The 12,295-nt window shown below is 48.9% G+C and overlaps 1 protein-coding gene across 1 annotated transcript in view; it reads right to left on the bottom strand.

Annotated features, from left to right (window-relative positions):
- TBX20 (T-box transcription factor 20) overlaps positions 1–12,080 on the bottom strand; it is a 50,448-nt gene extending 38,368 nt beyond the window's left edge. Inside the window, exons 1-4 of the mRNA XM_068168658.1 lie at positions 11,679–12,080; positions 9,393–9,627; positions 8,115–8,279; positions 1,956–2,064 (exon numbers count right to left, since the gene is read on the bottom strand). Coding sequence (XP_068024759.1) covers positions 1,956–2,064; positions 8,115–8,279; positions 9,393–9,627; positions 11,679–11,808 — 639 coding nt within the window. The 5' untranslated portion in view covers positions 11,809–12,080. The remainder of the gene's footprint in view (positions 1–1,955; positions 2,065–8,114; positions 8,280–9,392; positions 9,628–11,678) is intronic.
- Between the last annotated feature and the right edge of the window lie 215 nt (positions 12,081–12,295).

The following is a 12,295-nucleotide window of genomic DNA, read 5'->3' as shown; positions in this document are numbered from 1 at the left end:
CGTACACTGCTCTATCATCACTCACTGATAGAGCCTACAAATCTTCAGCTTTGCCCTTCTCCACATGATGAAATAAAAGAGAGAGGGGGGAAAAAGTATTCTCCACTAGCCAGGAAGGGAACAACAGTGGGAACTGGAGTCAAGGAAAGCATACCCACAGAGAGATCTTTAGAGAAGAACAACACAGAGGCATCTATCTGGCCTTCCCTTTTTATTGTTTTGGTTGTTGTTTGGGGTTTTTTTAACTATTTTTGTTGCTATTGTGTTAGTTTTTGTTGGTTTGGGTTTGTTGGTTGTTCTTTTTCCCCCCAGAATGTATTTTAAATTCTTGGTGTTTGAATAGATTGAAAATAGTTTTGGAGATGAGAGGCATTTGCACGGAGCACAGCTCAGATCAACAGCCACTGTCTCACACGGTCCAAAAAGGCAGTAAATACCACAGCAGGGGAGGGATTGCTGATACCACCTATGCCACAGCTCCTTAGCTTTACAGGTTAGTTACCCCTACACATGCTTCAGAGCTCATCACCCCTCTCTTCCCCATACCTCACTCACTAACCCTGCCTTTGCTCTCGTTGTTCTTAACTGCCCCATTCTCAGCCCACACCCTTCCAACCCCATCCCACGGCTCCTTCAGCCTTCCTCTGGGGAGCCATCGAGGCCAGAGGCAACGCTTTTAGCTCTTCCTTTGCAATTTGGAGGTGCTACCAAGCCATTCCTTCACTTTGGAGGCACTACTAGGACACCCTGTTGCACCTTGACTTGCAGGCAGCCAACACTGTATTTCAAGGATGGCTGAGGCACATTGATTTTCTAATTCAACAGCCCTCATTTGACATCACAACAGTATTGATGTGCCCATGCTATGTTGGGTCTGGAAGTAAAAGAGCTGCTACTGATGCACCCATTCCTTACCAGTTACCTGTAACATGGAAAAGCACATGAGCTTGCTAACCAGTGCACATGGCAAAGCAGGCTGCCACCTCATAGCAAAACATGGGTAGAAGCATAGCAAAAAGCTCTCCTTCCTCTCCCTCACTTCCATGCTCAGCTCTACCTGTACTCAGCACTGGTTAGGCCACACCTTGAGTCCTGTGTCCAGTTCTGGGCCACTCAGTTTCGGAAAGATGTTGAGTTGCTGGAAGGTGTCCAGAGAAGGGCAACAAAGCTGGGGAGGGGTCTGGAGCACAGCCCTGTGAGGAGAGGCTGAGGGAGCTGGGGTTGCTTGGCCTGGAGAAGAGGAGGCTCAGGGGAGACCTTCTTGCTGTCTACAACTACCTGAAGGAAGGTTGTAGCCAGCTGGGGGTTCGTTTCTTCTCCCAGGCAAGCAGCAGCAGAACAAGAGGACATAGTCTCAAGATGTGCCAGGGGAAGCTTAGGCTGGGTGTTAGGAAGAAGTTCTTCCCAGCAAGAGAGATTGGCCATTGGAATGTGCTGCCCAGGGAGGTGGTGGAGTGACCATCACTGGAGGTGATTAGGAGGAGCCTGGATGAGGCAGTTGGTGCCATGGTTTAGTTGATTAGATAGTGTTGGGTGATAGGTTTGGGTTGGACTTGATGATCTCTGAGGTCTTTTCCAGCCTGGTTAATTCATTCCATTCTATTCTACTCTACTCAGAACTTGACTCTGATGAAGGTTCTGTCTCCGGTGGCTGTAGGAGCACCATTTAAACACCTGTGTTGGCCTGGCTTCTACCTTATGTAAGGTTAACAAAAGCTTCATTTACAAAGTCACTTTCCACAACAACAAGAGCAACCCAGCGTGTTTGAACTTCGCACAACATTCTCCCCTCCTGTGGTACGAATAGCTGCCCGTGTGAGGCGTAACACGGGGGCCATGGCAGCCTTTCCCTATTGCAGTCTCTCTCCCATGAGGTGAAGCCTGTGGCACAAGCAAGCAATTCCTATTCTGTGGTTCCCTTATCCTTCCCCCCACACACCAGGAGGGCTACTCACGTGGCCGTGCTGATCCAGCTCGTTGTTGGTGAGTTTGACTTTTTCAAAGGACACCATCTGCTTCAGCAGTTGCTCTCCTGTGAACGGGGAGTCAGGGTGCACATACAGCCTGAAAAACACAGGGGAAAGATCCTGCTTATAGGAAAAAGAAATAATGTCACCTTTTAATTTGGTGTGGGCATAATTGGTGGATGAAATTAAAAAGCCCGTCATATCCTGTGAGGAGAGGCTGAGGGAGCTGGGATTGTTTAGCCTGGAGAAGAGGAGGCTCAGGGGTGACCTTATTGCCCTCTACAACTACCTGAAGGGAGGTTGTAGCCAGGTGGGGGTTGGTCTCTTCTCCCAGGCAACCAGCACCAGAACAAGAGGACACAGTCTCAAGCTGTGCCAGGGGAGGTTAAGGCGGGATGTTAGGAAGAAGTTTTTCCCAGAGAGAGAGATTGGCCATTGGGATGTGCTACCCAGGGAGGTGGTGGAGTCCCCATCCCTGGAGGTGTTTAGGAAGAGCCTGGCTGAGGCACTTGGTGCCATGGTTTAGTTGATTAGATGGTGTTGGGTAATAGGTTAGACTCAGTGATATCTGAGGTCTTTTCCAACCTGGTTAATTCCATTCTATTCTATCTTGCTCTCGGGGTATGTGGTGGTTTCAGGGACACAGATTTCCTGAGAGCTTAGAGTAACACAGAAAGGCTACCTGGGCAAAAAACAATCTCACAGAATCACAGAATTGTCAGGGCTGGGAGGGACCTCAAGGACCATCCGGTTCCAATCCCCCCTGCCATGGGCAGGGACACCTCACACTACAGCAGCTTGCTCACAGCCACATCCAGCCTGGCCTTCAAAACTTCCAGGGATGAGGATTCCATCAACTCCCTGGGCAACCTATGCCAGTCTCTCACCACCCTCATGGGGAAGAACTTCTTCCTAATGTCTAATCTAACTCTCCCCTCCTCTAACTGGGATCCATTCCCCCCACTATGCCTATCACTAGCTGACACCCTAAATACAGCCGTTAACAAAAGACAGTCAAACAAACGAGTGGAGCTATTTAATTCTCTGAAGCATAATGGAAAATCCCACATCCCGGCGCTAGATTGCTTTCTAACCGTGTCTCTTCTTTTATCTGGTTATCTAAAATGGAGACATTCACTAACATTTGCTGTTGTGTCTTTTCCCACACACACACACACACACAAAAATTGATCCTGCCTTTCCCCACAGCTGTACTAACAAGCACTTAAAATAACAATGACCACAGCTCTGAGAGCAAAGACACGGTGTCGTCCGAGAGATAGTGGGGGAATGCAGATAAAAATGCATTTTTCTTTATATGCAACATTAAGCTGTGATAATGATTTTAACCTGCACTCGATCACACATGAGCTGCGGTGACGTCTGTTTACAAGAGCTTGAAGGCTGCAGTCCAGCACAGTGGTCTGACATGAAAAATTCGTCGCGGCTCCGTAATTAACCAACCCACCGCTAAGGGTAAGTAAGCGGGAGAGAAGGAAGCCCAGAGGACATGTAGATAGGGTGCTACATACATTATAGCTAGACTAATTACAAGTGGCAGGCTGTTTAGAAACAAGGATTCTCTGGGAATAATGTGTTGCTGAAAATTGAATGTCCTTTTGTGATAGCGAGCGAAGAGCTGAACTAGACCTTTACCTAGGGCAAAACCAGACCTAGTCTGCTCCTGTTGGTGCTGGTTATCAATCACTGAGGGCCTGACTCTCTTTTTGGGCCATGCTGAGAGTTTCCTTCCATTAGGCAGGGTGGGGCAGTGTTGAGATGCTGGGTTAGAAAGATAAACACTTGTTGCTGTTGTTGTTGAGCCATGGTTTTGGTTAGGCAAGAGGAAAGGGGGAAAACCACTAAACGATGGGGCATAGCCACTGATAGGCTGCACTGACCCCTAATCAAGAGACACCCACACTAAAGACTCTGCAGAGCACAGCTCTGTTGCTCAAAGAGGAAGGAGATTTGATCCTGCTCTCTCCATTTTTGCCAGCAGAATCCCCAAGACACAGTGAAACTCAAGTTTCACCAGCACAGCTCGCTTCAGACGTGCAGGATGTTTTCCTTACACCGATCTGAAGCACGGCTCGGCTGGCAGAGCTGTGTCCACGTGAGGGATGCTGAGCCAGGGCTCCTGTTGCAATAAAATATTCCTAGCATACAGGCAACCTTGGTGCTCTCAACTCAGCTGATTGCACTGCAAGACTCATGGGGAGAAGAGGAGAAGATGTATCTGAAAACCCCCCAAGACCTGGGGTTCTGTTATGTCAAAGGAATTTCACCTCTCATGAGAATTAACTTTTGCTTGCCTGTAAAAAAAGACCCTCATGGGGGAAGAAGGTCCCTTCCACCCTCTAATGTACTGTGATACTGTGAAAAAAAATATCTCAATCTTTAAAGCCCTGGGTTAGAGAAGGCAGAACACAAAAAAGAGAGCCCCAGACTCATCCTGCAACTTTCCAGCTAGTCTTGTGATGCTTTCTTTTTGGAGCACTGACTCCTCATTTTGACTCTCTGGCTAGTAGATAGTACTTACTGGTCACAGAATGTCAAGCTTGGCATAGTTTGGCTAATTGGGGCCAAAATGTGTTCTGGGGAATGGGTAGAGATCTTCCTCTGTCTCAGAAACTAAGCATGATTGTTTTACACTGCAGGCAGTTAATGTTTGGCTAATACATTGGTTAAGGTATTAATAGACCTTGCTTTCCTTTACAGCTTTGCTACACACCATCAATCCCACGCCAACACATGGTTCCACTTGGAGAACTACACCTACCCTCCTGCTTCTCTACAGCCTGAGCTTGTCTGCTTCAGAGAAGAGGGTTGAAAAGCAGACATATCACCCTCTGAAGTGGTCGACAAGACCACAAGTGCACATGAGCAAATAGGTTAGAGAAATAACTGTGCACATTCCAGCTCCCCCAGAAGTTCGCACAGGCTCTACTGCCTGAGGCTGGCCAGACGTGAGGAGCTGCTCACCACTTCTGTCCACAACAGCTTTAGGAGCCATATTTGGATGTGAATTTGCTCCATATAACGTTTCATGTTGTATGCAAGGCTCGGGTCCTGCTTCCTTCTTGCATATTTTGGAACGAGGCGCTGCTCTCCTGGGTAGTTTTAAGAGCTGGTCTGATCCTACGAGCCCCGTGCATGCTGCTTTTAATGACTTGTAACGTCTCGAATAATTTGCAACATGAAATACCTTTTAAAGGCTTCCTACCTGGAATTCCCTTGTAAGCATGTTAACACTGTAACTTCATTAAACAAATTATCATAGCCAAATACAGCTAAGAAAGGGGGGGGGGGGGGGGGGGACTGTAGAGAGTCTTCTAAGTGAAAGAAAGAAGGTGGAAAAAAGGAAGGAAAGCAAATCGAGGTACATGCTGAAACTTATGAAAGGCAGTTTTTTCCCCCCACAGTCTTAGGCATTTGAAAGAACAAACATGAAATATCACAGAGGAATCCTTTATCCCAGATAGCACTTTAGACTTACAAAAGGCTCTCTGAAAAGTATTTTTATTGGAGCGCTCGTTGCAGCACGAGCTCGTCTTGAACACTGACAGCAGGAAGACAGGGATAAAACTGGGCTTTATAAGAGAGTTCCCTGAAGGGCTCATCTTTCAAACCCAATCTCAGAATGCTTGCTAATTTATTTATTTAAAGTTGTCTCAGCATTGGGAAGTTTTTTTGTTGTTTGGGGTTTTTTTTAGGGGATGATTTTTTGGTGGTTTTGGTTTTTGGTGGTGGTGGGTTGGGTTTTTTTTTTTTTCTTTGTTTGTTTGTTTAAATAGCAGGAAAAGAAAAATATCAAATGGGTTTGATCCTGCAGTCTTGCCCCCATGCACAACGTTAACTCCTCAGTAATTCCCTTGCTGCCCTTGTGCCTGTGGACATGCAGGGGAAGTCAGTACCGTGGTACCAGCACCCAGATGCTAAGCACACGTCCACCCCTTACTGACACTCCTCAAGCAAGGAGAGCTGAGGCTGTGTGTTTGGAGAATGAGAAATCACAACTTCCTTAAGAGCTCCTCTTACTGGAGCAGGACCAAACCTGTTTCAAGACGGGAGAAGTACTCCTTTTAATCTGTTTGAGCAAGATTCCCACCTCAAAAGGTGCATTAACACTCGCTCCCCAAAAGCACTAGAAATGCAACCATGGGCACACTGAACCTCTTGACATCCCTTTGCTCACCAAACAGGAGCTCAAGATGACATTTATGCCCTTTCTCCTATGCAAAGTAAAAGTAATCACTGCTACGATCAATGGTCTTTTTTGCTAACCATCTCGAAAACGAAAGAAGAAAGGAATACAGTTAACACTTTGAGGCAAAAACACTTCTGCAAACAGCCTGGAAAACGCAACAGCACTGATCCACATTTGCACATAGGGCGCATTGATCTGATGGGGAACCTTAAAGAGCTACCAGAGCAAGGTTATAATAAATATTGAACTCCAAGAAGGCATGACCCCACCTCTAAAACACTCAGCAGGGCAGTTGCTAATTATTCCAAGGATCAATCTCTTCTCTTCCATTCTTGTATTTCCTCACTGAGCTAGTGTATGTCAGAGTGTGAATTAGCAATCTATTTAAAGGGATCCCAAAAGGCACACGAAAAGAAAAATAAGGAGGGGAGAACCCTGCCTTAAAATTATTTCTATCCTTCCCTTATTTCTTCTTTTGATGCTGACTTCTTTGGAGCAGGAGCCCTGTTTTTCCTTTGGGTTTTGTGTTGTTTTTTTTTTTTTTTTCAGTGCCCATTACAATACGTCAAATGAAGCCCTCAGACGTTAACCACATTGCAAGAAGGAGTTTTTGGCCACGAAAACAAAGCCGACATAACTCCTAGGTTGCTGTCTTTAATCACAGCTTCTCTGCATGCGCTTTGTGTTTGTTTATTTCCCCGAGTCGCCTTCCAGAGATCGGTAGTCAGCAAGATTTCAGCTGAACTATTTATACAAGGGATTTATACTTGCAGGATTTGGTCCCTGTACTCACACAGAGAAGTGGGGGGAGAAAGAAGTCTGCTTCCATTTCTCGTGTTTCACTTCTAATTTCTGTCTCTGGAAGAAGCAAGTTCTTAACCCGAGGCTAAAGCACCTGGAGCAGATCTGTGTGCCTGCGCAGAGCCCTCCACGCAAAGTTCCTTTGAAGCCGGAGAGGCATCCACGTTACTTCCATCTCTCCGGCTCCGACTCCGCAAAGCCGTTCGACATGTGCTTCGGTCTTATTGGACTTGAGGGCTGAAGGATGCACTGAAGTGCTGCCGGGCCGAACACGATGAATTGCGGGGGCTGCACCGAGCTGCCCTCCCACCCTACAACCCAGCGCTGCAGTCCCCGGTTTGCTGCGCTAAAGGAAGTCGGTCGTTAACTACGTTAATTGAATGATTTTAGAAAGTCATTTGCCACAGCGTTTTGCTTCTGGATAGAAGAATCAGGGAAATATGCTTGAATTTGTTGTGGGTTCCCCCCCCCCCAAAATGTCTCAGCAAATGTTGTGTTTTCTGAACAAACAAAAACCAAACAACAAAAGAAAAGGAAGAAAAAAAACCAACCCAAACCTCTCTGTGCTGTAGAACTGATCCATACTTTGCCTGCTAAGAGACAACCAGAAGCAAGAATAAAATCATCTCTGTTAGTGAATGCTGGATGTGTTTTGCAACGAATAAGATAATTTCAAGTGCAAACCAGCACTGAGCTGTAATGTTCTATTTTTACTTGAACTCGGCTAGCTGCCCTTTGATTGCTTTAAATTATGGGGTCAAATACTGGGTGGAGAGCAAACAAAAGGGACAAATAAAGGTTGGGGGGGGGGGGGGGGAAGATTTCTTATCTGGATTGAGGCAAATGTCATTAAAAATATTATATATATAAAACATATAAAGACATAAGATTGTATATATATATCCTTTAGCCAAAGCCTGCTTGCCTTGGAACATTCAGCACAAACCAAACCTCAAGCAGAGATTTGAGGCCCCACTCTGTACCCCAGAAGTTTATCAGAGTTTTGCAATGAACTTCACTGAGCACAGCCTCCAAAACTGCAGAGCAGTCAGTACAGAGAGATACCAGTAGGTATTTGTTGAAGGGAAAATGATAATAGAAAAGGAAAGGAAGGCCACCAATAAAAATCTACAAACCTTGCAGGGAGCGGAGGGTCAGCTTTGCCAGCCACTAACCAGGAAGACCTGTGGTAGGCATATCTGTATCTTTTATTGTCCACAGGAACGATATCCATTAGCACAATGTACTTGGCTTCAGAGTCCACTCCCGAGAAGGAAACCCTGATCGTAGGAAACATTCTCCTGCAATAAAGGCAAATCAGGAAATAAATACTTGGACAGAGAACACAAATGAGAGAGCTTCTGGAGAGCTGCTAGATGTAAGAATCTGATTTCAACTACCTGGGAGGAAAAAAAACCCAAACCAATAAGCAAGACTTAAAGCATCTATTGATTCTGCATCGGCGTGATGGAATTAATTCCTGTGTAGCTCTAACATGCCCAGGAAGTGCAGTTTGAAACGTTTTGGAAGCAAAACGAAAGGGTGAGAAGTGAAAATGGGAAGGAGAAACGTACTTCTGCCCGCCAGTAAAAAGCACACAACGATTTCAGAACACAGTTGTGCCTAAGGTACAGAAATCCTTAGCAACACGGACTTCTGCGATGGGATCCGCGCTAGCGTTAGGGAAATAGTGCAGAAATTATTCTCGTCGACATCCTCTCCCGTTTCAGATGTTAAGCCCCCTCACGACACCGCCGAGAGGAATTTTCAAACCTGAACTTCGCTTCCCTCACTTAAATTTCGACAAAACGCAACTTCGTTTCTCCCCCTCCCCCCGCTAAACCAGAAATAAAGTGAAACAACTTCAAACCGTTTGACACTTTGAACTCCAAATTGCAGAGTATGCGCTTCCTATTTAATGGAATGTTTAAAACGCTTGCTGGTAGAGCTCTCCAGTTAGAAGAGAATGGTCGGAGAATTACATTAATAACAAATAACTTGAGGGAACTACAAAATCTGCCTCCCCCGGACTGCGTTTGACTGACCCGAACCCCCAATACCTTTACAGAAGAAATGGTTTGAGATGATGAGAAAGCCTGGGATTCTTTTCGCACGGCTTTTTTGCGGCCGAGAGGAAAGAAAAACAAACCAGACCAAGCCCTGACTGGGTTTACTTCCCCATGACCCTGCATTTCTCTGTGTCTTCCCCAGCCCTGCAAAATCCCTGCGCGGCTTTCAGACGCGGAACGAAGTCTTAAGGAAACAACATTTCTGCCCAGCCGCCCTCTTCCTCCTCTCCTTAACACATCCGTGCTGTTCTCCCCAAATAAAAACTGTGAGGTTTTGGTTGTTTTGCCTTCCACACGCACCTCAAGCCACTTTTAGGAAGCTGCCCGGAGGTAACCCAGCCTTACCTCCCGGATTTGGTGATGATCATCTCGGTACCCAGCTCGTGAAATTTGTCCCAGAGCTCTTTGGTCTCCAAGCTGCAGGAGATTTTGGCCATTTCCTCGCTGGGGATGATGGGGGTGGTGGGGATGAGGGGCTCAGTGCACAGCGACGAAGGGCTGCTGCTGAATTCCCCGTGAGGGTCCAGGCTGGATAAATCACTCAAAGGCTGGGCGCAAGAGGATTTCTCAACGAATTGTTCTGCAGGGTTTGAGGTGGGCATAGACAAAAAGAGAGAGGAGATTCAGCCATGGCAGGGCGACCACTACGAAAACCAAATTTCCTCTGTATATATACACATTAGAAATGGCATTTTTGGTTCAACTGCCCCCGGCCCCGATCCAGCACACCCGCAGATCCACGCTGTTTCTTAGGCGTCGGCTCATCCTTTGAGAGGCAGGACTGGTGACTTTTGGAGATTAGCTCCGGGAGGAGCCTGGAGCGGGGCCTCCCGGGGAGAGATGCCCGGGGAGGGGCGGCGGGGAACAGCACGGCCCCGGCCGGTCACCACCCGGATATTCGCCGCTCCGCGGGGCGCGGAAGGGCAGGGTGCACCCGGCTCGCTGTCCTCCGCTCCTAACCGAGCGTTTCCATGGTAAGGTCACTAATTCTCCTTTTAAAAGCGAGTGCTCGGCTCCAAGAAGCTGCTGAGGATCGGGGTCACGCCGGGGGCTCCTAAATTGAGCCGCTAAGCAGCAGAAGGAACCCAAGCGCGACCTCGCAGGTTCTGCGCTTTCTCCGCGGGGAATAGGGCTTCTAATACCTCCGGAACGGCGGGCGCGGAGCGGCGGCTCCTAACTGCCTCCCAGCTGGGCTGAGCACACTACTCGGCAGAAACAGGCTCCGGGTCAACTGCGAGCGGCCGCGCAGCCTGTACGGAGGAGCTGGTTATGCGGGTGCGTAGCTGCCACCCACCGCGGCTGGCTCCCGCCGGTCCCCCCCCATCCCCTCCGCAAGCCCCAGGAAGTTCGGGGGGCTTCGGCGGCTCCCCAGGAGGTTCAGCCGAAGAAGAGGGCGTGAGGGAGCAGGGCTGAGAGGCCTCCGACCCCGGGATGCGGCAGCGGATCCTTTCCCGACAGAGGAAGATCTCGCCCACATTCCCAGTTAACAGAAGCCGAATTCACAGGCAGCCGTTTCCCTTCGATTTTGAGTTGAACGGCGTGGAACAAGGAGTTTTAAAAAAGCCAAATATATAAAATTGAAACGTTAACTGGACACGCATTTTCAGAGAGAAAGGTGGGGGGGGAGGGAAGAGAGAGAGAAAGGATTAAGAAAACTAGCTACGTTTAACAGGAGACCGCGTAAATATGTCAAACAGGAACATTACAACATTCCCGGCCTACGTTATCACCCAGACTGAAAAAATAAAGTTTACAGTGTGTCTCTGGACTGTGTGAAGCCTATCGAGCCAGCTGATTAGATGCAGCAGACGCTGAGAGCCCTGCCTTTGCTGAATTCTTGGGAGATTTAATGTCATCTTGTTCGCTGGCGCCCTGTAAGCTCCATACACGGGGGGGGCTGTTAGCTTTCTGGGAACTCCTGGGTACATTACAAGGACCACAAGCCGCAGAAACTGATGGGGAGGAGGGGAACATGCTGATGTATTTTAAAAGCCTTTGGAAATCTGAATCGAGGTGACCAAAGAGAAGCGAAATCCCTTACCCGAAAATCTCCAAGAACCGTTCTAAAAAAACATTCCTAGTCGATGCAGAGTAGAACAGTTTCTATGAGCCTACACCGAGCAGAACAGTCTGCATAAGCCTCCATCGAGTAGCCATGGAGGTAAATGATTTTGCAGGTCTACGTACAAGTTTTACTACCCCTTGTAAGCCTAGGCACGATGCTGGAGGTTGTCTTATTTGACCTCAAAACCCACAAGATGATTTGCAAGAAATATTTGAGAGTTTCATTTCATACCGGTGAGGAGAAACGTTGCTATCGTAGGGCGCGATGTTAGTCTACAAGTGGTGAAGCTAGATAAATAAAGCTGGAAAATAATTGAGATTTTAGAGAACGGTTTGGGGCGTTGAACTGTCCATAGGCAACGAGGAGGCTTAACTAGCTTTGGCGGTGAGGCTTTTGCTTCTGCAAGGGAAGCCCACGGGCAGCGGGAAACCCGCCACTGCCCGACCCGACTGCCGGAGCTTCGAGGCGGCTGAGCCTGAGAGCAGCGCGGCTCTGCCCGAGGACCGACGGAAGGATAGGAGCTCCACGCCCCGAGGATACCGGCGGCCACACGCATCCCCACTTACCTAGGGGCTTGATGGTGCTCTCTGGGGACTCCTTGTCCTTGGAGCTGCCGCTCGACATCAAGGCGGCGATGGAGAAGGCGTTGGCCCGGGAGGAGAGCTGCGGCTTGGCGGGGGGCGGCGTGTACTCCATGGCCAAACGGCAGAGAGGCGGCTCGGCTGGGAGCTGCCTGGGACGGGAGTACCCGGGGTACTTGGAAGTGCTCTGCGTCCGGGCGGGAGTACCGGGGGTGGCGAAGCAAGGTCACTGGGAAGCGCTTTGCGCCGGGCACTGCCCGGCCGGGAGTACCGGGGAATTACCGGGAAGCGCTCTGCGCCCGGGCGGGAGTACGGGGGATTACCGGGAAGCGCTCTGCCCGGGCGCTGCGCGCTCCCCCGCCTTAACGCGGGGCCGCGGAGATCCTATCGGCCGGCGGCCAATCCGCGGCAGGACACGTCAAGGGCCCCGGCCCGGCTGTGGAGGAGGGGGCGGAGGCGGGAAGGAGGAGGAGGAGGAAGAAGGCGAAGAAGAAGAAAAAGGAAAAGGAAAAGAAGAAGGGGCGAAAGAAGAAAGGGAGGAGGAGGAAGAATGGGAGGAGGAGGGCTCTGCCCACCCGTGGGGTGGGCAAGGGGCGGCCGGC

Source organism: Melanerpes formicivorus, unplaced genomic scaffold, assembly GCF_026170545.1.
Source record: "Melanerpes formicivorus ecotype bairdi unplaced genomic scaffold, bMelFor1.0.p_v2 SCAF_148, whole genome shotgun sequence".
In the NCBI taxonomy this organism is placed as follows: domain Eukaryota; kingdom Metazoa; phylum Chordata; class Aves; order Piciformes; family Picidae; genus Melanerpes; species Melanerpes formicivorus.
This window is presented reverse-complemented; position numbering and strand designations above follow the sequence as displayed.